The 26,387-nt window shown below is 38.9% G+C and overlaps 1 protein-coding gene across 3 annotated transcripts in view; it reads left to right on the top strand.

Annotated features, from left to right (window-relative positions):
• The window catches only part of ATG5 (autophagy related 5), a 139,424-nt gene that overhangs the window by 38,285 nt on the left and 74,752 nt on the right, over positions 1-26,387 (top strand). For all 3 annotated transcript variants that reach the window (XM_054489950.2, XM_054489953.2, XM_054489951.2), the window contains one exon: positions 7,651-7,813. In XM_054489950.2, the coding sequence (XP_054345925.1) occupies positions 7,651-7,813 (163 nt within the window). The remainder of the gene's footprint in view (positions 1-7,650; positions 7,814-26,387) is intronic.

Raw genomic sequence — 26,387 nt, 5'->3', positions numbered from 1 at the left:
ATAAGATCAACATTCAGATAAGTGCTTATGTGCTGAACTCTGCTGAATGCCAGAGATAACACAAGGTAGGTTTTTGAACCAACTTGTCTTTCAAGCACAGCAGGCAAATCCTGTTTTGCTTACCATGCTTGAAAAGGCCCTGCATTGATCCTGACTGTTCCTTGAGTATTTTTGTGTGACTGAGCAAGCGTCTTTTCTGATGGGCAAGTTTTTTCTTGCTAGGCCAAGAGCCACTGTGTTTCTTTGAAGGAATTTATCATGTCATGTCCCTCCTTCTGTTCTGTGTTGTTGACAGGTCTATGGCAGCTTTTCTTTCTTGAACTTCTTGAGTGTATTTCATGGTCTCTCCTTTGCTTCTATCGCTGCCTGCACTTCCCAGCTATAAATGTTGGTAGCTGTTTTATAGTATCTAGCAATAGTGTGTTGTATTAGTTACCTACTATTGTCTGACGAATTACAACTAGCTTAAAACAACATTTGTTCTCTGACAGTTTCTGTGGGTCAGGATTCTGGGCATAGCTTACTGGATCTTCTGCCTAGGTTATGAGGGTGCCATCAGGGTGTTGGCTGGGCTGCGTTCTTACCTGGAAGTTCAACTGAGGGAGAATCCACTTCTAGACTTAGTTTGCTGGCAGAATTCATATCCTATGGTTGTAGGATTGAGGGGCCTATCTTCTTGTTGGCTGTCGGTAATAAGCTGCATTGAGCACCTAAAGACCATGTGAAGTTCTTGTCATGTGGACTTTCCCAACATGCCTACTTGCTTCAGGGCAACAAAGAAAGTCTAGAGGTAGTCTGGTAGTAAGACAGAATCTTACTGTTTAACATGACTTAATCACTGGGGTAACATCCCATCACCTTTGCCGCATTCTTTGAGTTAGAAGCAAGTCACAGGTTCTGCCCATGTGCAAGGGGGAAGGGATTATAGAAAGATAGGAATACCAGGTGGTGGAGATCATGGAGGGTCATGCAAACTTAGAACTTTATGAAATAAGGCTTGTTTAGTCATTTATTCATCAGATATTTATTGATGTTAACATATACTTTTAGCCGTGACAGAGTAACTGGTATGTGAGTTTTCCTCTAGTCATCAACAATTAGAAAACAGGACCAAAAATATGAAGTAGAGCTGTTTTTAGCACTGAACCTTAGAAAGGGAACAAACAAGGTGAGCGCCATGTGCTTTGGAACGGTTGCCTGACGGTGGTACGGAGAGTGGAGCTCAAGCAGAGCAGAGAAGTTCAGTTGAGCTGAGGATGCACAAATTGGAGTTCTGGGATGCTGAAGTGGTTGGAACTTGCTAGGCAGGGTATCAGAGAAGAAGGAGCCAAAGTGTACGTGTATGTTCTCCCTGGGTGCTTGGCTGAGGCCTGGGTTGCACATGCATAGCTGATACTCTGCAAGGTCTAGTAGATAGTGGATGTTTTAGGGTTAAGAGTGGAAAAAGATACTGAATGTCTTATGATGCTGGGAAATGTTGGATTCTAGCTCATTCAAAGTGGAGAGACATCTGGCTACATACTAGGCAGTTACCTGAGATGCCAGAAAGGCCATGATTTTGGAGTAAGGATCATACATCGGAGTGGGAGTTGGCAAATGTGGTCCACTGATTGTTTTTGCATGGCCTGTGACATAAGAGTAGTTTTTACATTTTTAAGTGGTTGGAAAAAAATTAAAAAAAATATTTTGTAACATGTGAAAATTGTATGAAATACAGATTTAGTGATGACCATAAATAAAGTTGCATTGAAATGCATCCACTCATGGAAATTCATATACATATTGTCTATGACTGCTTTGCGGCTACAACAGCCTAGTTGAGTATTTGCAATAGAGACTGTATGACCTGCACAGTGTTAAATATTTACTGTCTAATCCTTTACAGAAAGTTTGCCAATCTCTATTGCCAGTCTCTAACCCTAGAGTAAGAGTTGCTCTGGAACTGCCTTTTTAGGATTAAGGAGAGCTGCCAGTAAATTAACTGCCAGCCAGAACAAAACTTAGCGTCTTAAAGGAAGACAGTATAATCTAGAATCCTTACAACATATTCACAGTGTCCACCATACAATCAACAACTACTCGACTTGCAAATAAGCAAGAAAATATGGTCCATATCAAATAAAAAAAAATTTTACTCTCAATAGAAACTGACCTAAGAGAATCCATATCTTGGTACTACCAGAAAAATGAATTAAAGCAACTATTACAAATAAATTCAATAACTTAAGAGAAAAAAATCACAAAATTGTAGAACTATTTAGAAAAATATCTGAAATGAGGAATTTACTACATGGACTTAACAGCAAGTTAAAGATGGCAGAAGTAAGGTTCTTTGAACTCAAAGACAGATCCATAGAAGTTACCCAGTTTGGAGAATAGAGAGATGGAAATTGGTATAGAGGAAAAACAGAGCCTCTGGGATAATATCAGGCAGTCTGCATGTAATTGGAGTTCAAGGAGAGGAGAGAGAATGGGTCAGAAGAAATATTTTTAAGAAATAATGGTTACACTCCTCAATCTCAAAGCTATAATAATCAAGACTGTGTGTGGGGTGCCTACAGAATGGGAGAAAGTATTTGCAAATCATATACTATCTAATAACAGTTTAATATGCAGAATATGGGAATAACTTGATAATAAAAAGAAACCCAATTAAAAATTAGTCAAAGGATTCGAATAGACATTTCTGTAAAGAAGTTCTATAAATGGCCAGTAAACACATGAAAAGATGTTCAGCATAACTTGTTTTTAGGGAAAAGCAAAAAAAAAGAAAACCACACAATGAGTTACCCCTTCACACCCTCTAGATTGGTTATCATCAAAAAGATGATGTACAAGGCTGGGTGTGGTGGCTCATGCCTGTAACCCCAGCACTTTGTGGGGATGCGGCAGTTGTATCACTTGAGCTCAGGATTTCGAGACCGGTGTGGTCAACATAACGAGAACTCATCTCTACTAAAATAATTTTTAAAAAAATAGCCTGGTGTGGTGGCATGTGCCTATAGTCCCAGCTATTTGGAAGGCTGAGGTGTGAGGATCACTTGAGCCTGGGAAGAATAGTGAGTCCTGATCGCATGTCTGCAACCCAGCCCGGGTGACAGAGTGCAACCCTGTCTCCAAAAAAAAAAAACAGAAAACAGTAACACATGATGGACAGGGTATAGGTTAATTAGACCCTTCACACGTTGCTGATGAGAATGTAAAATGGTGTAGCCTTTTTGGAAAGCAGTTTGGTATGTCATCAAATGATATACTTACCATGTTACACAGCAGTTCTATTCCTAGTAATATTCCCAAGAGAACTGAATATGTAAATCTGATATGCAAAATAGGGAAATAACTTGCGTCCACACAAAAGCTTATACACGAATGTTCATAATAGGCAAAGTGGAAATAACCCAATGTCCATCAGCTGATGAATAAACAAAATACTGTACGTATCCTTACAATGGAGTATAATTTGGTCATGAAAAGGAATGAATTACTGATAATATGCTACAACCTTGAAAATATCATGTTAAGTGAAAGAAGACACAAAAGACTGCACATTATATAATGCATTTATATTAATTGAATAAATAACTTTATGCCAATAAATTTGACAGATGGACAAATTCAATGAAAACACAAGGCACGAAAACCGACATAAGAAATAACAGAAATGAATAGCTGTTTATAAGTAAATTTGATTGTAATTTTAAAAGCCTCAGACAGTAAAACACCTTGCACAGATAGTTTCATTGGTGAAGTCTATAAAATACCTAAGAACTAGTCGGGCGCGGTGGCACATGCCTGTTGTCCCAGCTACTCAGAATACTGAGGTGGGAGGATCGCTTGAGCCCAGGAGTTCTGGGCCATAGTGTGCTATGTCGATTGGATTTCCGCACTAAGTTCAGCATCAATATGGTGACCTCCTGGGAGCAAGAGACCACCAGGTTACCTAAGGAAAGGTGAACCAGCCCAGGTCAGAAATGGAGCAGGTCAAAACTCCTGTGCTGATCAGTACTGAGATTGCACCTGTGAATAGCCACTGCACTCCAGCCTGGGCAGCATAGTGAGACCCTGTCTCTAAAAATAAAAATAAAATGAAATAAAATATTTAAGAAATAATATTACAAACTTTACGAGCTTTGTTACTCTGTACAAACTTTTTCCGGAAATGAGACACTTACCAACTTGTGTTAGAGGCCAGAATAACCCTGATACTGAAACCTGATAAAGACATTAAAAGAAAATTATAAGCCAGTATATTTCATGATCATGGATGCAAGAGCCTTCAACAAAGTACTAGCGAATTGAATCTCGTAATAATTAAAAAGGACGGTACACACCATGACTGAGTTGAGTTTATCCTAGGAGTACAAAATTGATTCAACATTTAAATCTCAATCCATGTAGGCCAGGTGCAGTGGCTCGCGCCTGTAATCCCAGTACTTTGGGAGGCTGAACCAGGAGGATTACTTGAACCCAGAAGCTCAAGACCAGCCTGGGCAACATAGGGAGACCTCATCTCTACAAAAAAAAATTTAAAAAATTAGCTGAGTGTGGTGGTGTACACCTGTGGTTCCAGCTACTCAGGAGACTGAATTGGGAGGATCGCTTGGGCCCCAGAGGTTGAGGCTGCAATAAGGTGTGATTGTGCCACTGTGCTCCAGCCTGGGTGACACAGTGAGACCCTCTCAAAATAAAAAAATCTCAATCCATGTAAATCACAGAATAAAATAGAAAAATCAATAGATACAGAAAAAGTGATTCATGGACAGAATTTAATACGTATTTGTCATCAAAACTTATAGCAAGCTTAGGAATAGAAGGGAATTTACTCAATTTGACAAAGGATAGATATGAAAAGCCTACAGTTAAAGTCATGCTACATGATGGTTTATTGAATGTTTTACCCTAAGATCAGGAAAAAGGCAAGAATGTCTGCTCAGTGTAAGCACTTCCATAATGCATCGTATGTGTTCTTAACTTTGCTATTAAAAATTGTACAGTAAAAACCACAGGACTTATGGAGGAAAGGGTTACTTCTGGGGCAAAGGGTTAGAGGCACAACATCCACAAACTTAACTGACAAAAAAACAGGAACCTAGTAAAAACCATACCACAGTTTTACACAGGTAAAACGTATGAGAAATGCATAAATACTACAATAAATATGGTATTTCATGTTGCAAAGACTGGAACTTTGCTTGCAGAAGTGGACATGGAAGACTTGCGCCGTGACAGGTGAAGTGAAAGGAGGATTTTCTGGAATCCGACAAGAAATCGTAGCACCTGATGTAGATGAGTACAGCTCATAACATGAATTGAAGTAGCCGGTCCATTTTGGAGGTGTGCACATGTGTGCATTGTATGTTTTCCTAGCTGATTGGTTTAGCTAGGTGAAATTTTCTGTTCACCTAGCATTTCTTGTGAACAGTATTTACATATGCAACCATAAAATTCACATTATACTCAACTTGTTCCCTAGTAGTTGCTTTTAAACAAATGCAAAAAACTTAGTTCACAGAACATATATGAATTTACCAACAAGCATATGAAAAGGCACTCAACATCTTTAGTCATCATGGAAATGTAAATTAAAACCACAAAGAGACATTACATTACACTCACTAGAATGACTAAAATGAAAAAGATTGACAGTAGCAAGTTTGAGGACACGGAGTAACCAGAACTCTCATACATTGCTAATGGGAGTGTAAAATTGTACATCATGTTGAAAAATAGTTTGGCAGTTTTTAAGTAAAGTTAGAACATACACTTACTCTGTGACCCAGCATTTCTTTTTCCAGCTGTATACCCAAGAAAGATGAAGACGTGTCTATAAAAGACTTGTGTATTAATGTTCATAGCAGCTTTTTAAATAATAGCCAGTATCTGGAAACAATCCCAGTGTCTATTAACAAGTTTTTAGATAAACAGGTTATGGTGTATTCATTAAATGGCATGCTACTCAGCAACAAAAAGGAATTAATTACTGATATGTGCAGTAAACAGGAATGAATCTCAAAAATATGCTAAGTGAAAGATACTAAGTTACATAATGCTGCAATTCTGTTTATATGAGATTTTATTACAGGCAAAACTAATCTGGTGTTATGTCATTATCAGTGATTTCTTGGGAAGGGAATGAGGGAACTGACTGCAAAGGGCACAGAGGAACTTTTGTGGGTGATGGTAATGCTGTATACTTGGGCTGACAGTTACTCATTGTCAAAACTCACTTAATTGTACTCTTGATTTCTGCATTTCACTGTATGTGAATCATAAGTTTGACTTATTAAAAAAGTTTACTGAGAGAGATGAGGAATGGTATCTTTAATCACTTTCTAATTCCTGCTTTCCATCAGTGTTTCATAGTCACTCAGGAGCTTATTTCTTTATCTTTTCATTTCATTCTTTTTATGAAAGCTCCATGACAGGGATAATTGAATGTTGTTTATGAATACAGTAACCGGAGTAGGCTATAACTAAATGCTATTTTTTTTTTTTACCATTTTTAGCTCCTTTTAAATTTATTAAAGGACATATAGGATAATAACTTTGTAAAATAATGTTTGAATATAATGATTATCTTAAATATTTAAGTCTTTGGAGGAAGTGATATTGTACAGTGGTTAAAATGTAGGACTTGAGTCAAATTAGCCTTAAATCCTAGCCCCGTGACTATCAAGCTGAATGACACTTGCGACTTTAGACATTCCCTAAGCTTTAATTTTTTTATCTGTAAAATAGCAATAATAATAATGTTTACCTCAAGTGTTGTGAGGATTAAATAAGATAATCCATATAAAAAGTTTTAATACAGTGTCACAGTAAGTGTTCAGTAACTGTTAGCTGTTATTATCTTTTTTTCAGTGAAAAGTGCATCAGTCGTCTCATTTACGTAACTCCCTATATGTCCAATGAGCATTGCTTTAGCTGCCTAAAAGAATCAGTGAAGTTATAGAATGTAAATTTAGCTATTTAACTTTAAAATCTACTTTTAAACAGCTTTATTGAGGTCTAATTGATTTATAGTAAGCTTAACTTAGTCAAAGTGAATAAGTTTATGCCACAATTTATATGTTCATTTACCTGTTGATATTTAGATTTGTTTTCTGTTTGGGGCTGTTACAAATAAAACTATTGTGAACATTCATGTAGCAAGTCCTTAAATGGACATAATACTTTTTTCTTTTTTTTTTTTTTTTTTTGACATAATACTTTCATTTCTCTTAGGTAAATGCCTAGTTGTGGAATGGCTGGGTCAGATGGTAGGTGTCTGTTTACTCTTCTTAAGAAACTACCAGACTTTTCCAAAGTGGTTATACTATTTTACATTTCTGTTAGTAGTGTATGAGGGCTCCATTCCACATCTTTGCCAATACTTGGTATGGTCAGTTGAAAAGCTATTTTTCAGATTATTACCCTTTGATGCCTTTTTTCATGTTGTTATAAAACACATAAGAATTATTTGGGAAAAGTACAAAATAGGCCAAATAGCTAAAGATTTTTAAGTTAAATTTTAAAGTATTTTGGGTTATTTCAGTGCTAAGAGATAGTTTACTAGAAATATTGAAAAACTGGGGGATATAGTTCTCTTTTAAGAGGTTAATATTGTAATGTGTGTATCCTGTTTTATATGTGTATTTTTTCCTTTGATAGAGTTTTCCAGAAAAAGACCTTCTGCACTGTCCATCTAAGGATGCAATTGAAGCTCATTTTATGTCATGTATGAAAGAAGCTGATGCTTTAAAACATAAAAGTCAAGTAATCAATGAAATGCAGAAAAAAGATCACAAGCAACTCTGGATGGGATTGCAAAATGGTAAGTATAATAGTGTTTAATTTTAGAATACCACTTTATAAAATATGATACAGCCATAACCCTGTGAGTAATTGATACATTTTAGAATTGGTGGTACAAGTTAAAATTGTAGCCTCTGTGCCCAGATTTGCACAGAAGCTACTTTTAGTCATACCTTACATTCTGCTCTTTTGGTGTCCCTCTGTTCATGGATTCTCTAGCATTAGACTGATTGCTTAGCCCATAATGTATGGCATATGTCATATAAACTTGGGTATAGCTTCTGAAGGAAATGCCATTACTCTAAGGATGTGGTCTTTATTCCTTAGTCATGACCTTTCTGTGGTCACAGTGGAAAATTCTGGATATGTACAAAGATACCTCCACTTGTTTGGGGATTGAACTCCAACCTCTGCTTTCTCAGGACAGTAGACTTGCTTTGTGCTTCAATTCCCTTTCTCCTTGCTGCGGTTTAGAAAATACTCCCAAGGAAAAAGCTAAGTGGAATGTGGTGCTCATCTCTGTATCCCTCATGTTTTGGAGAATGTAAATAACTCTGTGAGCTTGCCTGCATTGATCACCCTCTAGTGCCTTCAAACAGTTGTTTTATGTACAGATAGTCCTCCTTTTTACATGGTTCCAGTATGCATGAATTTCAGTTATCATGGTTTAGTTAAGTAACACCAGGTCCCCAACTGTATGGTTCAAATTTCAATTACCATGGTATATTAACTGCAGATAATTACATAAAATGCAAACTTTATTGCTAGTTTAGTCCAGGAATCATTACATAACAACAGATGAGCTTATGATAGGTGATAAATTATGTCACTTCTTTCCATGTCTGTCAGTGATTGGCCTCTCTATGTCTGTTATTCATTTTACCCACAGATAGCAAAGCACATAGTCGTGTTGCCTCGTTGTCTCCAGCAATAAGCCCATGTAACATTTTATAAAAATGGATAATTGAAAAAGGGAATTGGCCAAGAGAGATGTAAATCCAACAAAGAAACAAACTGATAATGTTGGGAATGAAATTTGAATAGAAAGAAATGGAGTTATAGAAGCAACAGCTGACTTTGGAAATGTTGACATGGCTGCCCTTCAAGAGACTAGATTATGCAGCCAGGGGAACTTACTGAGGAACTTATATGCAGTAAAGGTGAACTTACTGACATAAATAAGGAAAGTAGTTGTGACGAAAGGATGAAGATGTCCCAAAGGAAGTGATGCTATAAAAAACTTCATATTAAAGGAACTGTCAGATATTTTATGACATTGAAATACAAATAATAAAATGTTAGAAGTTGATTAAAATGTAGAAAAAATGACTTCAATTCACTAAGGCATGGGAAAGATGCTTGCCCATGAGTTAAATGTTGAGAAAGCAAGCACTCTTCAAACTATAGTTCTTAAGTTTTTACAAAGAAATAAAACACTTTTGGCTGGGTGTGGTGGCTCATTGCTGTAATCTCAGCATTCTTTAGGAGGCCCAACTGGGAGGATCACTTGAGGCTAGGAGTTGGAGACCAGCCTGGGCAACATAGCAAGACCTCATCACTACAAAAAAATCTAAAAATTAGCCAGGGCATGGTGGCATGTGCCCACAGTCCTAGGCAGGCTGAGGCAGGAGGATTGCTTGAGCCCAAGGAGTTCAAGGTTACAGTGAGCCATGATTGTGCCACCACACTCCACCCTGAGTGACAGAGTGAGACTCTGTCTCTAAAAAAAAATAATTAAATAACATTTAAAAATAAAACAGTTCTCAGTGTTTCTAATGTGTTAAATTATAATGTACTAAATAAATATTAGGATTTCTTTTAACTTGTTATTTTTCAGTATACATTTATTGTGGTGTTTTGTTTTGTTGAGATGAAGTTTCACTCTGTCACCCAGGCTGGAATACAGTGGCACAATCTCAGCTCACTGCATCCTTTGCCTCCCGGGTTCAAGCGATTATCATGTCTCAGCCTTCTGAGTAGCTGGGATTACAGGCATGTGCCAACATGCACAGCTAATTTTGTGTTTTTAGTAGAAACAAGGTTTTGCCATGTTGGCCAGGCTGGTCTCTAATTCCTGGCCTCAAGTGATCTGCCCGCCTTGGCCTCCCGAAGTGCTGGGATTATAGGCATGAGCTACCACGCTCAGCCTCTAGTGTATATTTATAACCAACGGTAAGAGTTTTTAATGTTTTGACAAAATTTTTTAAAGATTGTGGAACAATTGTAATTGTCCCTATTAGTTATTAAGATCACTTTGCTTAGTTTCAACTTGCATGATTAGTTCTCCAGTCCCATCCTATGATGCAAAGTGAGGGCATGTCCTGTAATTCCTCTGTCTTCAACAGTGTTTTTGGCCTGGGAGTTAGCCCAGTAGATGTTCTTTCATGGCAATGACTAGAATAAAACAGAAGAAAACCTTCACCTGCCATAATTTTTAAAAAGTGTGATCTAGTTTTAACTTTTGGACTATGCTATTACCACATCAAATGAGTGTTTGTAGGTATTTAGTATTCGTTAAACTTTCCTTTTACAAAATTTAGGGCATTTCTGTGGTATCAAGAGCAAGTAAGGCATGTATTTTATGACAGTGTATACTGTAAATTACATTTTTTCATTTCTCATTTCTTTGTTTTAAAATTTTTAGATTTGACCTAGGTTACGTGGAGTCACTCCTTAGTTTCATATTTATACATCTGGCATTTCTCAACTAGATTATAAGCTTTGAAAAGTTAAGCACTAGGCCTCTTACCACATTTTTATTACTGAGTTCACAAATTCTTATTAAATGATTAAAATAATTTACACCTCCTTAAGAAGGTGTACGGCCTTGTTTCTTGCTGGTGATTTGAAGATTAAATGATATTTTAGGAGACTTGTAAATAAGAAGATAGCCTAAATAGAAAAAGATGAGGATTGTGTAAAGAGAGAAGGATTTGAGTTAACTTCACAATTGAAGTTAATAATTTAATTAGACAGTTAAGTAGGTGTTCTTAAAGTCTATTGTGAATGGCTGAGTCTGTTAAAAAGAACTCAGGGGTTCAGCAGAGGATTCTAAAACTGATTTAAATGTTTTATTTGGGGCATTGGAAGATTGGGTATGGAGGATAATGATTAAGTGTTAGAAGAACAACAAAGGCCTGGTTTTTAGTTTCAGGTCTTAGTAGTCCTTAGGTCAAGTCAACTGCTTTGAGCTTCAGTTTCTTAATCTATAAAACAAGAGAATATCTGTTAGGTTTGCTTCATTGATACCTGTAGAGGCCTTATGAAACACTAATACAGTTTATGTGAAAGTATTTGAAAGGGAGTAAAGCGGTCTTGATGGAAAGAGTTAGTGAGAAGTCACTTTTAGATTTCAGGAGAGGGCTGGCAAATACGATCATGGGCCAGCCATCTGTTTTTGTAAATAAAGATTTACTGGAACCCAGCCACACTCATTCACTTATGTGTTGTCGTTGGCTACTTTCAGTAGCAGAGTTAAATCATTATGAGGAGACTGTGGCCCACAAGCCTAACAAATTTATTGTCTGGCCTTTTAAGAAAATCTTGTCAGCCCATAAAAGGTTGGTTAACCAAGCTACAGCTCATGTTTATCTTTGACCTGAAGTCTGACTCAAAATGTTACGCATTCAGAACTGGGTATAACATAATGTAGCTGACTTAGTCTAATAACTGCATTTATTACAATTTTTTGGGGCATAAAATTACTTTTTTTCTATTTCTGCCTTGGCTCATATTGTTTCTTGAGTGTGTGACTGTTGTAAACTTTTCTTTATTAAATTTTATTAAATTAATTTTAAAGCGACATTTGATTAAATCCAACTTAATAATGTTTGGTTAAAATATACTTTATTCCATTTTGTTTTTGGTTATAAATTATTTTTGTAGCTATTATGTTTGGTTTTATTTGTGATGATCGTGATTAAGCTTACACTACTATAATTGAGCTAACGTACTTCTCCTATGACTGAGTAGTCTTGTGAGAGATCTCCACAGCAAAGTCTAATGAGAGGTATGCTGTGGATACTGGAGTCCTTGGTACTTTATTTTCTGTTTATTCAGAATGAGAATATTCATTTCGAAAATCTTTAGCTTGGTAAATGTTGCTTGTAGAAAATATATTTTGGAGTAAAATGCTGAATGTTAATTAACATAAATGGGTAAAAGGTGGATGTTTTCTATTCTGTTTCTTTTATCAGGAATACTTTTTTCCCTTTAACTCCTACTGATGCTTTAATGCTCATCTCAGTTGTCATTTTCTATAAGAAGCTTTCCTTCTTTTATTGTTTTAGTCAACAGATATTTATTGAGCACCTTATGTATATCTGACATTATGCTAGGGGCTAGTGATCATCCAGCACTGATGGGACAAACATGGCTCCTGTCTTCACAGAGCTTTATAGAAAAGTGGAGGCAGAACTGTTAATGCTTTCAGCTTTCATGACCTTTTGTCCATTTAGGCATTTTTTTCTCTTGTATTTTATCACACTCTGGTATAGTTATATGGTTTATGTATTTTGCTGGTGTATCAATTAGCCTGGTTGGGATACATCTTACATTTTTGTATCCCCAGCACCTAGTGTGGTCTTTGGCAGAGAGTAGAGAAACTAAATATTAACTGCATGACTTCTTTATTTTATTCCTTTCTAATACTAACAGGAAATAATATTAACAATTTTTCATAAATAGTTTCCTATTAAAATAAACTAAAGGAAGTGTCTTGTTTGAATTTATTTATGGAATTGGATTTTATGTAGAGTTTTTTCTTCCAAAAGAAGTTTTTATTAATTTGTGAAGTCAGAGATATTAAACCTTTCTGTTAGTGCAATTGTAAATTTCTCAATATTGTGACATAACAGATGGCACATTTATTTCATTTAGAACTGCACCTGTAGATTATAACAGCTAAACAACAATTTAAACAATTTTTGAATACTTTCAAATGCTAATTTTAATTTCTCAGAACTCTGTGAAAGAGAAATAAGAAAAGCTTATGAAACCAAGAAAACTCATTTAGGACATACTGTGCCTTTCAGTGTTTTTTTAAATGAGTTTTCATTTTATATATAAAAATATTTAACCTCTCTGTGAAATAAAGTTAATGGCCACAAGAAATAAAAGAAAGTAGCATTTTTATTTATGAGCAGTTGTTACTACAAGTGCAGGCTATTATCTATTTAATATCAAGTTGTTTTTCTTATAAGCTAGTGATTTGAGGAAATCTATAAAAAATGTTTTTACCATGACTTAGTTTCTTGCTTTTCGGAGTATACAATCTAAAAAAGGCGGGGAGGGTTGGCATTAGATACGTTCTGTAGACTTGCAAATAAAGGCAAGGTTTAACTGCTAATATGTTAAAAGTGTACAGTGTTTCTAAAATGTGGTTAGGCTTTTTCAACTAATATTTTAGAGACAATAATTATTTGATAGTGTGCTATTTTAACTTAAAACTGGTTTCTAAGAGGAGATGGTGATTAGCTAATGGTAATTTTATAATAAGTCACAACATTTGGAAAATACTTTTGTTTGGTAGGTAACATAAAGTTAAATGCAGCGGTTCCAGCTCTTTGGAGGTTTGTGTGATACAGACAGGTGGGTTGTCATTTCATTGCCTTGTTTTTACTACTTCTGCTTATAGTAGAATAAGTATCGGACTGAGAAACTATTGTTTTGAGATGGAGCACCAGACCTGATCTATTTATTTATTGCTGTGTCTCTTATCAGTTGTATGATCACGGCAGGTCACTTTTCTCTCTAAGCTGGACTTTTCTTTCTTTTCTTTTCTACCCCTTCCCCAATTCCCTTCCCTTCCCCTAGGCGATGTCTGTAAAGCTGGAGTTTTATTACAAATATGAAGGTGGTAATACCTCATAAGACTCAAATTCAAGGATTGTAAAGCAATAATCACATACACCTTAATTCTGATGATAGATGTTTTCAGTTCATTTCAAAAGGACTTCCTGGATGAATAATATTTATTGTTCTCCCGTCCCCCTCCTTATCAGTCTTCTTTTTAAGCAGAACTTACTAGGTAGAAGGAAATAGATAGCTTTCCAGAAATAACTGTGGTAACATAGAAAAACTGCTAAAACAGAAACAAGAGTTTTTAGACTTAATGCAGCTACTACCTGTGTGTGCATCTATGTTGAGTCTTTAATTTCTGTGATTTTTGTTACAGTGTCAGGTTCTGTTGTAGTTGTAGGTGGTATAAAAGTAGATTCCTAAGTAGAACTGTAGGAGGCATAACTACTCTTCTTGAACCTTTTTTCTCATTGAAAGATTGATATTGGATAAGCTTCCTTTTTTACAGTCTTTAGCAAAATTCAGATTTTTATCAGTCTTTGGAACACTGAGATTACATTGTATAAATAGGAGCAAAGAAAATAGAATGAATCTATATCGGTCACTCAGTCTCATCTGTCACCAGTATATGGCCAGTCTTGTTTCATCTGTTATTTTTCATTACTTGTCTGTGTGAGTTTTTGGAAATTGGTCTTTCTTCCATTGCCACAAATATTTCTCACAGATTTTATACTCTCATGTTTAATCAAGTCTTGGAAACAACATTCATTGTCTTTGATCTTCATGGCTGCAAATTTAGTCTTCATTATAGGAGAATCATGCCCAGACCGTAGTAGTGTGGATTAGCTAGCCAATATAAGAACCTACTATGTGCCAGCCTCTGTGCTAAAGCACAGGGGACCCTGGGGTAAATATGACAGGCACGAGCCCTTCCCTCTGAATGTGTAGGGTAGCAGAGGAGCCAGGCATTAAACAGATCGCTTTTATGTAATTGTTACATTTATAACTGGAGTTGTAGAGGAAGGAGGAAGGGCTAGAGAGAGTGGTGTGGTTGTGATGAAAGTTGTTTCAGGCTGAGGAAATGATCTGGGCTAGGTTCAGAAGCAAAGAGCCTACTAAGTTCTGATAACTGACTAGAATGTGGTGATCAAGATTGAGAGTGGTAAGGGGGTCAAACTGGAAGTCAGGCAGAGACCCTGCGTGTTCAGGGCTTTATAGGCCATTTTAACAATATTGAACTTAATCCCTGGCAGGAGGAATAGAGAGTGGGATGGTAGGAGACCAGTGAAACATTTTAAGGAGACCTATAACAGAATCAGATTTCCCTTTTTAAGACATCCCTTTGGCTGCAGTATGGTTAATGAATTAGAAAGAAGCAAATGGGAATTGAAAAGAACCAAGTGGGAGTCTGTTAAGTGGTCATATCAGACCCAGTGGTCTATACCAGTGGTGATATGTGTTATGTGTCCTATGATGATGAGTGCCATGAGAGAAAAGCAAAGGAAGATGAGAAAGGACTTTGTTGGGAAAGGGCGTTGTTATTTTAAATAGGATGGTCAGGGAAGTCCTCACTGATTGGATGACATTAAATGAAGACCTGAAGCAGTTTAGGAAATGATGCATATTTATCTGGGATTAAAAACTTCCTAGGCAGAGGGAACAGCAAGAGCAAAGACACTAAAGTGGGAATATTCTAGGCACTTCCAGAGAACTGATCCTATGCATACCTTTTAAAAGTGTAGATAAACACAGGTTTTTCTTCAAGGATACCCTTCTCTGTTTCCCACCAGTTTTTTTTTTTTTTTTTTTAAAGCATTCTGTGTAGCAAAAATGGCACTTGTCTATATCTAGTTCTTGTGGGACCCAAAGCATTTTTTTGGCAGTTGGTTTTATGCTGTTTGCCATTAGCAATTATCATGTCGTGGATAAACCTCATTGGTTATGATATTGCCAGTACACAAAGCTTCGTTTATACTATTTTGAAAGCAGTAAAGTGCTGAGAATATTGACCAATTAGAATTGGACCTGTTTACGTTAAGGTGATTAGGGAAGACGTCTGATTATTTTCACAGTCTAGCGGCTAGAGTCCAAGAGGAAGGTGCCTGCAATTCAGTGTCTGATGAGGGCCCTCTTCCTGATTCATAGCTATCTTCTCTTTGTGTCCTCACAGTGTCCTCACAGAGTAAAATAGAGCTTTCTCTGGGGTCTGTTTTCTAAGGACAGTAATTCCATTTATGAGGACTCCGCCCTTATGACCTAATCAGCTCCCAAATGCCCCACCACCTTATCTATCATGTTGGAGGTTAGGATTTCAACATGAATTATAGGGGGATGTAAACATTCAGTCCACAACAGGTATGTTTTGAGAAGTCAAAAGAAGATAAGCATGTCTTAGGTGTAGTGACTGAGGAGGAAGTGTGGCCCGAGATGAGTTTGGAGAGATGAGAAAGAACCAAATTATCTAAGGCCTTGTAGGCCAAGGAAAACAATTTGGATTTTAAGCTATTGGAGGACTTTTAAGCAGGGGAGTGATGAGATGTAGAATATGATATAAGAGCTGTTCAATGTAGAATGGAATAGGAGTCAAGAATGAAAGTGACTCTAGTAATAGTCTTAGGTATAAGAATATGGTGATATTTAGGGTGATGATGGGAGAGATGGAGAAAAGTCAGTAAATTTGGGGCTTATTTTAGAGGTAGATTGGCAGAACCTGTTGTTAGGCTGGATGTAGAGGATGTGTTAAAAACAAGGAAAGAATTATTCCTGGGTTATGATTTGGGCAGCTGCATGGAGAGTGATGCTTTATACTGAGATATGAAATATTAGATAATGAGATGGGAAGTAAAGCCTATTTGAGAGGCCATCTTGGAGGCTAAAAGTTTGAGATGTCTAATGAGGCATTCATGTAGAGATACACTGAATTAGATTTTGCTAAAATTAAATATTGTGAGTGTGGGACAGCAGATGGAGAATGCATAATAGACTAGAATCTAATGCTGCAGCTTCTAGTTTCATACTGTGTTTACTTTCCAAATTAGTATACGAATTTTAGCTTCAGGAATATGGCAGTGAATGTGTCACAGTCATACAAAGCAATGAAATATGGAGCCACCTCATTTATGTTTGCTTTTTTTGTACATACAGCTGAGCTAATTAGTTCATTTTTGTTATTATTATTTGCCTGTAGTACATTTTGCAGGAAGGTGAATAATTCCAACCTGAAACTCTGTGTGTGGCATTTAAGAATCTACAACTTCATGAGAAAGTTGCTTAAAGCAAATTTGTAACCTGCTTGAGCATTCAATTAAGTTTTACTATGGAACAAACAAGCATTTTACTATATATATTATATATTTTAAATCAATCTCTAGGTGTTCTTTCTGTAATTAAAAATAATGGTGAGATTTTTAGAGTTCATGCATTTGCATTTTAATATAAAGCAGTAAAAAATTTGCTAAGCTTCTGAGAAAGATTGCTCCTGAAATTACATGATTTAAATGAATAAATTAATTTTGTAATAATTTGGATTATAGCCTCCTACAGTGTTTTGGGTAGACTTGGCAGTGAGTATCATGGATAATAAAACTTGGTGAAGCATTTAGGCAGTTACTTCGCAATACAATACAGATTATACTAATGAGAGGTGACAGCGTGCTGGCAGTCCTCACAGCCCTTGCTCGCTCTGGGCGCCTCCTCTGCCTGGGCTCCCACTTTGGCGGCACTTGAGCCCTTCAGCCCACCGCTGCACTGTGGGAGCCCCTTTCTGGGCTGGCCAAGGCCGGAGCCTGCTCCCTCAGCATGCAGGGAGGTGTGGAGGGAGAGGCGCGAGCGGGAACCGGGGCTGTGCGCGGCGCTTGCGGGCCAGCTGGAGTTCCGGGTGGGCGTGGGCTTGGCGGGCCCCACACTCGGAGCAGCCGGCCGGCCCTGCAGGCCCCGGGCAATGAGGGGCTTAGCACCCGGGCCAGCGGCTGCGGAGGGTGTGCGGGGTCCCCCAGCAGTGACGGCCCACCGGCGCTGCACTGGATTTCTCACCGGGCCTTAGCTGCCTTCCCGCGGGGCAGGGCTCGGTACCTGCAGCCCGCCATGCCTGAGCCTCCCACCCTTTCCATGGGCTCCTGTGCGGCCGAGCCTCCCTGACGAGCACCGCCCCCTGCTCCACGGCGCCCAGTCCCATCGACCACCCAAGGGCTGAGGAGTGCCGGCGCATGGCGCGGGACTGGCAGGCAGCTCCACCTGCAGCCCCGGTGCGGGATCCACTGGGTGAAGCCAGCTGGGCTCCTGAGTCTGGTGGGCACGTGGAGAACCTTTATGTCTAGCTCAGGGATTGTAAATATACCAATCAGCACTCTGTATCTAGCTCAAGGTTTGTTAACACACCAATTAGCACCCTGTGTCTAGCTCAGGGTTTGTGAATGCACCAATGGACAACTCTGTAAGTAGCTACTCTGGTGGGGACTTGGAGAACCTTTGTGTCGACACTTTGTATCTAGCTAATCTAGTGGGGATGTGGAGAACTTTTGTGTCTAGCTCAGGGATTGTAAATGCACCAATCAGTGCCCTGTCGAAACAGACCACTCGACTCTACCAATCAGCAGGATGTGGGTGGGGCCAGATAAGAGAATAAAAGCAGGCTGCCGGAGCTAGCAGTGGCAACCCGCTGGGGTCCGCTTCCACACTGTCGAAGCTTTGTTCTTTTGCTCTTTGCAATAAATCTTGCTACTGCTCACTCTTTGGGTCCACACTGCTTTTGTGAGCTGTAACACTCACCGCGAAGGTCTGCAGCTTCACTCCTGAAGCCAGCGAGACCATGAGCCCACCAGGAGGAAGGAACAACTCCAGACGTGCCGCCTTAAGAGCTGTAACACTCACCGTGAAGGTCTGCAGCTTCACTCCTGAGCCGGAGAGACCATGAACCCACCAGAAGGAAGAAACTCCGAGCACATCTGAACATCAGAAGGAACAAACTCCAGACGCGCCATCTTAAGAGCTGTAACACCGCGAGGGTCCGCGGCTTCATTCTTGAGGTCAGTGAGACCAAGAACCCAACAATTCCGGACACACTAACATGTTGGAAAGAGTCCATTAATAACAGTGGATTGTCATGTATCCTTCATCATTGATAAAGAATACATTTTTGCATATGAGATTCAGTTGATAAATGTATAAATCTTTATGGCTAGGTCAGTACTTCAGTTTATACTCTGATTAGTCATCGAAAATATTTTTAGTGACACTTTATAAGAATACAAAGGCTTAATTTTATGTACTTTTAAAATTTCAAATCATCTAGAGTAAAATGACTATCATATCTTTTATTTTATATTTGGTCTGCTTTAGTGAATTTTAAAAAATATATGCCTTCTAAGATGCTGTCCTTTTTTTAATATGTAAGTTAAGTTTGGGAAGGTCCAAAAAACTTTTCCTTATGAATGTTGATACACTGTATAGGGGAAATTCATACAGACATTTCTCTGATCAATGATTCTTATTCTTGGAGTCATGACCTATCATTAGAGTTTGAATTTACAGCATGATTCCTCTTTCCTCTTAAAAAAATTATATACACCCACATATATACATACACACTAGTATTTATAGATACACTTATTTTTCAAGTGATTTTTTTTGTTCTGAAGCTGCTGCTTTTTTTTTTGGAGACAGGGTCTCGCTCTGTTGCCAGGCTAGAGTGCAGTGGCACGATCTCAGCTCACTGCAACCTCCACCTCCCAGGTTCAAGGGATTCTCCTGCCTCAGCCTCCTGAGTAGCTGGGTCTACAGGTGCGTGCCACTACGCCTGGCTAATTTTTGTATTTTACTAGAGATGGGGTTTCACCATGTTGGCCAGGATGGTCTCGATCTCCTGACCTCGTGATCCGCCTGTCTCAGCTTCCCAAAGTATTGGGATTACAGGCGTGAGCCACCATGCTTGGCGCGCCCCGCCCCCCCCCCCCCCCTTTTTTTTTTAAAGAAGTCTCATCATGTTGCCCAGGCTGGTCTCAAACTCCAGGAGTCAAGTGATCCTTCCATCTCAGCCTCCCAAAGTGCTGGGATTATAGGCATGAGCCACTGTGCCAGGCCTGTTTTGAAACCTTTTAAGAACTTTATGATTCTCTTTAAGAGAATGGAAAACTTTTATTTTATTTTACTTTAAGTTCTAGGTTACATGTGCAGAAGGTGCAGGGTTGTTACATAGGTATACATGTGCCATGGTGGTTTGCTGCACCTATCAACCCGTCATCTATGTTTTAAGCCTTGCATACATTAGGTATTTGTCCTAATGTTCCCCCTCTGCTTGCCCCCAACCCACCGACAGGCCTCTGTATGTGATGTTCTCCTCCCTGTGTCCCATGTGTTTTTATTGTTCAGCTCCCACTAATGAGTGAGAACATGTGGTGTTTGGTTTTCTGTTCCTGTGTTAGTTTGCTGAGGATAATGGCTTCTAGCTTCATTCATGTCTCTGCAAAGGATACAAAATCATTCTTTTATATGGCTGCATAGTATTCCATGGTATATATGTGGCACATTTTCTCTGTCCAGTCTAACATTGATGGGCATTTGGGTTGGTTCCAAGTCTTTGCTATTGTAAATAGTGCTGCAGTAAACATACATTTGCATGTGTCTTTATAGTAGAATGATTTATAATCCTTTGGGAATATACTCAGTAATGGGATTGCTGGATCAAATGGTATTTCTGGCTGTAGATCCTTGAGGAATTGCCGCACTGTGTTCCACAATGGTTGAACTAATTTACACTCGCACCAACAGTGTAAAAGTGTTCCTGTTTCTCCACAACCTTGCCAGCATCTGTTGTTGCCTGACTTTTTAATAATCCCCATTCTAACTGGTGTAAGATAGTATCTCATTGTGGTTTTGATTTGCATTTCTCTAATGATCGGTGAAGATGAGCTTTTTTTCGTGTTTGTTTGCCACATAAATGTCTTCTTTTGAGAAGTGCCTGCTCATATCCTTCACCCACTTTTTGATGGGTTTCTTTTTTTCTTGTAAATTTGTTTAAGTTCCTTATAGATTCTAGATATTAGACCTTTGTCTGATGGGTAGATTGCAGAAATTTTCTCCCATTCTGTAGGTTGCCTTTTCACTCTGATGATAGTTTCTTTCGCTGTGCAGAAGCTCTTTAGTTTGATTACATCCCATTTGTCAATTTTGGTTTTTGTTGCCATTGCTTTTGGTGTTTTAGTCATGAAGTCTTTTCCCATGCCTATGTCCTGAATGGCATTACCTAGGTTTTCTTCTAGGGTTTTTATGGTTTGGGGCTTGATGTTTAAGTCTTTTATCCACCTTGAGTTCATTTTTGTATAAGGTGTAAGGAATGGATCTAGTTCCTGTTTTCTGCATATGGCTAGCCAGTTTTCCCAGAACCATTTATTAAATAGGAATCCTTTCCCCATTGCTTGTTTTTGTCTGGTTTGTCGAAGATCAGATGGTTGTAGATGTGTGGTGTTATTTCTGAGGTCTCTGTTCTGTTCCATTGGTCTATATATCTGTTTTGGCACCAGTACCATGCTGTTTTGGTTACTATGGCCTTGTAATATAGTTTGAAGTCAGGTAGCATGATGCCTCCAGCTTCGTTCTTTTTGCTTAGGATTGTCTTGGCTATACAGGCTCTTTTTTGGTTCCATATGAAATTTAAAGTAGTTTTTTTGTAATTCTGCGAAGAAAGTCAATGGTAGCTTGATGGGAATAGCATTGAATCTGTAAATTACTTTGGGCAGTATGGCCATTTTCATGATATTGATTCTTCCTGTCCATGAGCATGGAATGTTTTTCCATTTGTTTGTGTCCTCTCATTTCCTTGAGCAGTGGTTTGTAGTTCTTGAAGAGGTCCTTCATGTCACTTGTAAGTTGGATTCCTAGGTATTTCATTGTCTTTGTAGCAATTGTGAATGGGAATTCACTCATGATTTGGCTCTCTGCTTCTCTGCTGTTGGTGTATAGGAATGCTTGTGATTTTTGCAAATATATTTTGTATGCTGAGACTTTGCTGAAGTTACTTAACAGCTTAAGGAGTTTTTGGGCTGAGACGATGGAGTTTTCTAAATATACAATCATGTCATCTGCAAACAGAGACAATTTGACTTCTATTTGAATACCCTTTATTTTTTCTCTTGCCTGATTGCCCTGGCCAGAACTTCCAATACTATGTTGAATAGGAGTGGTGAGAGAGGGCATCCTTGTCTTGTGGCAGTTTTCAAAGGGAATGCTTCCAGCTTTTGCCCATTCATTATGATATTGACTATGGGTTTGTCATAAATAGCTCTTACTATTTTGAGATATGTTCCATCAATACCTAGCTTATTGAGAGTTTTTAGCATGAAGGGATGTTGAATTTTACCAAAGGCCTTTTCTGCATCTATTGAGAGAATCATGTGGTTTTTGTCATTGGTTCTGTTTATGTGGTGGATTACGTTTATTGATTTGCGTGTGTTGAATCAGCCTTGCATCCCAGGGATGAAGCCAACATGATCGTGGTGGATAAGCTTTTTGATGTGCTGCTGGATTCGGTTTGCCAGTATTTTCTTGAGGATTTTCGCATTGATGTTCATCAGGGATATTGGCCTGAAATTTTCTTTGTTTGTTGTGTCTCTGCCAGGTTTTGGTATCATAAAATGAGTTAGGGCCTCATAAAATGAGTTAGGGAGGATTCCCTCTTTTTCTATTGTTTGGAATAGTTTCAGAAGGAATGGTGGTACCAGTTCCTCTTTGTACCTGTGGTAGAATTCAGCTGTGAATCCGTCTGGTCCTGAACTTTTTTGGTTGGTAGGCTGTTAATTACTGCCTCAATTTCAGAACTTGTTATTGTTCTAGTCAGGGATTCAACTTCTTGTGGTTTAGTCTTGGGAGTGTGTATGTGTCCAATAATTTATCCATTTCTTCTAGAATTTCTAGTTTATTTACATAGAGGTGTTTATAATATTCTCAGATGGTGGTTTGTATTTTTGTGAGATCAGTGGTGATATCCCCTTTATCATTTTTTATTGTGTCTATTTGATTCTTCTCTCTTTTCTTCTTTATTATTCTAGCTAGTGGTCTATTTTGTTAATCTTTTCAAAAAACCAGCTCCTGGATTCATTGATTTTTTTTTTTTTTGAGGGTTTTTCATATCTCCATCTCCTTCAATTCTGCTCTGATCTTAATTATTCTTGTCTTGTGCTAGCTTTTGAATTTGTTTGCTCTTGCTTCTCTAATTCTTTTGATTGTGATGTTAGGGTATCGATTTTAGATCTTTCCAGCTTTCTGATGTGGGCATTTAGTGCTATAAATTTCCCTCTTAGCACTGCTTTAGCTGTGTCTCCGAGATTCTGGTACATTGTCTCTTTTTTCTCATTGGTTTCAAAGCACTTCTTTATTTCTGCCTTAATTTCGTTATTTACCCAGTAGTTATTCAGGAGCAGTTTTCATGTAGTTGTACAGTTTTGAGTTAGTTTCTTCATCTTGAGTTGTGGTCTGAGAGACTGTTTTATTATGATTTCCATTATTTTGCATTTGCAGAGGAGTGCTTTACTTCCAATTATGTGGTCGATTTTAGAATACGCATGCTATGTGGTGCTGAGAAGAATGTGTATTCTGTTGATTTGGGATGGAGAGTTCTGTTGATGTCTATTAGGTCCACTTGGTCCAGAGCTGAGTTCAAGTCCTGAATATCCTTGTTAATTTTATGTCTCGTTGATCTGTCTAATATTGACAGTGGGGGTTAAAATCCCCCACTGTTATTGTGTGGGAGTTCAAGTCTCTTTGTAGATCTCGAAGAACTTGTTTTATGAATCTGGGTGCTCCTGTATTGGGTGCACATGTATTTAGGATAGTTAGCTCTTGTTGCATTGATCCCTTTACCATTATGTAATGCCCTTCTTTGTCTTTTTTGATCTTTGTTGGTTTAAAGTCTGTTTTGTCAGAGACTAGGATTGCAACCCCTGCTTTTTTTTTGCTTTCCATTTGCTTGGTAAATATTCCTCCATCTCTTTATTTTGAACCTATGTGTGTCTTTTCACGTGAGATGGGTCTCCTGAATACAACACACTGATGGGTCTTGACACTTTATCCAATTTGCCAGTCTGTGTCTTTTAATTGGAGCATTTATCCCATTTACATTTAAGGTTAATATTGTTATGTGTGAATTTGATCCTGCCATCATGATGCTAGCTGGTTATTTTGCCCATTAGTTTATGCAGTTTTTTCATAGTATTGTTGGTCTTTATATTTTGGTGTGTTTTTTGCAGTGGCTAGTACTGGTTTTTCCTTTCTATATGTAGTGCTTCCTTCAGGAGCTCTTGTAGGGCAGGCCTGGTGATGACAAAATCCCTTAGCATTTGCTTGTCTCTAAAGGATTCTGTTTCTCCTTCGCTTATGAAGCTTAGTTTGGCTGGATATGAAATTCTGGGTTGAAAATTCTTTTCAAGAATGTTGAATATATTGGCTCCCACTCTCTTTTGGCTTGTAGGGTTTCTGCAGAGAGATCCGCTGTTAGTCTGATGGGCTTCCCCTTGTAGGAAACCTAACCTTTCTCTCTGGCTGTCCTTAACATTTTTTCCTTCATTTCAACCTTGGAGAATCTGATGATTATGTGTCTTGGGGTTGCTCTTCTTTAGGAGTATCTTAGTGGTGTTGTCTGTATTTCCTGAATTTGAATGTTGGCCTATCTTGCTTGGTGGGGGAAGTTCTCCTGGATAATACCCTGAAGTGTGTTTTCCAACTCGGTTCCATTCTCCCCATCACTTTCAGGTACACCGATCCTAAGTTTGGTCTTTTCACATAGTCCCATATTTCTTGGAGGCTTCATTCGTTCCTTTTTATTCTTTTTTCTCTAATCTTGTATTCATACCTTATTTCAGTAAGTTGATCTTCAATCTCTCATATCCTTTCTTCCACTTGATCAGTTTGGCTATTGATACTTGTATATGCTTCACAAAGTTCTTGTGCTGTGTTTTTCAGCTCCATCAGATCATTTGTGTTCCTCTCAAAACTGGTTATTCTAGTTAGCATTTCTTATAACCTTTTATCAAGGTTCTTAGCTTCCTTGCATTGGGTTAGAACATGCTCCTTTAGCTCAGAGGAGTTTGTTATTACCCACCTTCTTCCTTCTTCTGTCAATTCATCAACTTCATTCTTCATCTAGTTTTGTGCCCTTGCTGGAGAGGAGTTGCGATCATTTGGAGAAGAGGCATTCTGGTTTTTTGAATCTTCAGCATTTTTGCGCTGGTTTTTTTTTTTTTTTTTTTTTTTTTTTCATTTTTGTGGATTTATCTACCTTTGATCTTGGAGGCTAATGACCTTTGGATGGGGTTTTTTTGTGGGGGTCCTTTATGTTGATGCTGTTACTTTCTTTTTGTTAGGCCCCTCTTCTGCAGGTCTGCTGCAGTTTGCTGGAACTCCACTCTAGACCCTGTTCGCCTGGGTATCACCAGTGGAGGCTGTAGAACAGCAAAGATTGCTGCCTGCTACTTCCTCTGGAAGCTTCGTCCCAGAGGGGCACTGACCTGATGCCAGCCAGAGCTCTCTTGTATGAGGTGTCTGTTGACCCCTGCTGGGAGGTCTCTTCCAGTCAGGAGGCACGGGGATCAGAGACCGACTTGAGGCAGTCGGTCCCTTAGCAGAGCTGGTGTTCTGTGCTGGGGGAATCCGTCTTGTCAGGATCAGCTCCTCTCTTCAGAGTCGGCAGGCAGGAATGATTAAATTCGCTGGAGCTGCACCCACAGCCGCCCCTTCCCCCAGGTGCTGTGTCCCAGGGAGATGGGGGTTTTTTCTGTAAGCCCCTGACTGGGGCCATTACCTTTCCTTCAGAGATGCCCTGCCCAATGAGGAGGAATCTAGAGAAGCACTCTGGCCACAGCCACTTTGTTGGACTGTGGTGAATTCTGCTCAGTCCAGACCTCCCAGACTCCTTAGCAGTGTCAGGGGAAAACTGCCTGGTAAAGCCTCAGTAATGTCAGATGCCCTTCCCCCCGCCAAGCTTGATCATTCCAGGTCAACTTTAGACTGCTGTGCTGGCAGTGAGAATTTCAAGCCAGTGGTTCTTAGTTTGCTGGGCTCCATAGGAGTGGGACCCGCTGAGCGAGACCACTTGACTCTGTGGCTTCAGCACCCTTTCCAGGGGAATGAATGGTTCTGTCTCTCTGGGGTTCCAGGCGCAACTGAAGTACGAAAAAGACTCCTGCAGCTAGCTCGGTGTCTGCCCAAATGGCTGCCCAGTTTTGTGCTTGAAACCCAGGGCCCTGGTGGTGTAGGCTACATGAGGGAATCTCCTGATCTGCAGATTGCAGAAACTGTGGGAAAAGTATAGTAACCCAGCCGGGTAGCACAGTACCTCATGGCTTCCCTTGGCTGGAGGAGGGAGGCTCCCCGGCCTCTTGCACATCCTGGGTGAAGGAATGCACCACCCTGCTTCTGGTCGCCCTCCATGGGCTGGATCCACTGCCTAACCGGTCCCAACAAGATGACCTGGGTGCCTCAGTTGGAAATGCAGAAATCACCTGCCGCCTTCTGTGTTGGTCTCGCTGGGAGCTGCAGACCGGAACTTTTCCTATTCAGCCATCTTATCAGCTCGAGAATGGAAAACTTTTTAAGAACTTTATGATTTTCTTTAAGAGAATGGAAAACTTTAGATGTACTTACTTTTCTAATCCTTTTTTGTTTTGTCCATTAGCTTCTTACCACCTTTCTCTAGATCAGTGTTTCCCAAAGTATGCCAAAAGCATTAGCGTTACTTGGGAACTGATTGGAAATGTACCCTAGACCGGCCGAGTGCAGTGGTTTATGCCTGTAATCCCAGCACTTTG

This window comes from Pongo pygmaeus, chromosome 5 (genome assembly GCF_028885625.2).
Source record: "Pongo pygmaeus isolate AG05252 chromosome 5, NHGRI_mPonPyg2-v2.0_pri, whole genome shotgun sequence".
NCBI lineage: Eukaryota > Metazoa > Chordata > Mammalia > Primates > Hominidae > Pongo > Pongo pygmaeus.
This window is presented reverse-complemented; position numbering and strand designations above follow the sequence as displayed.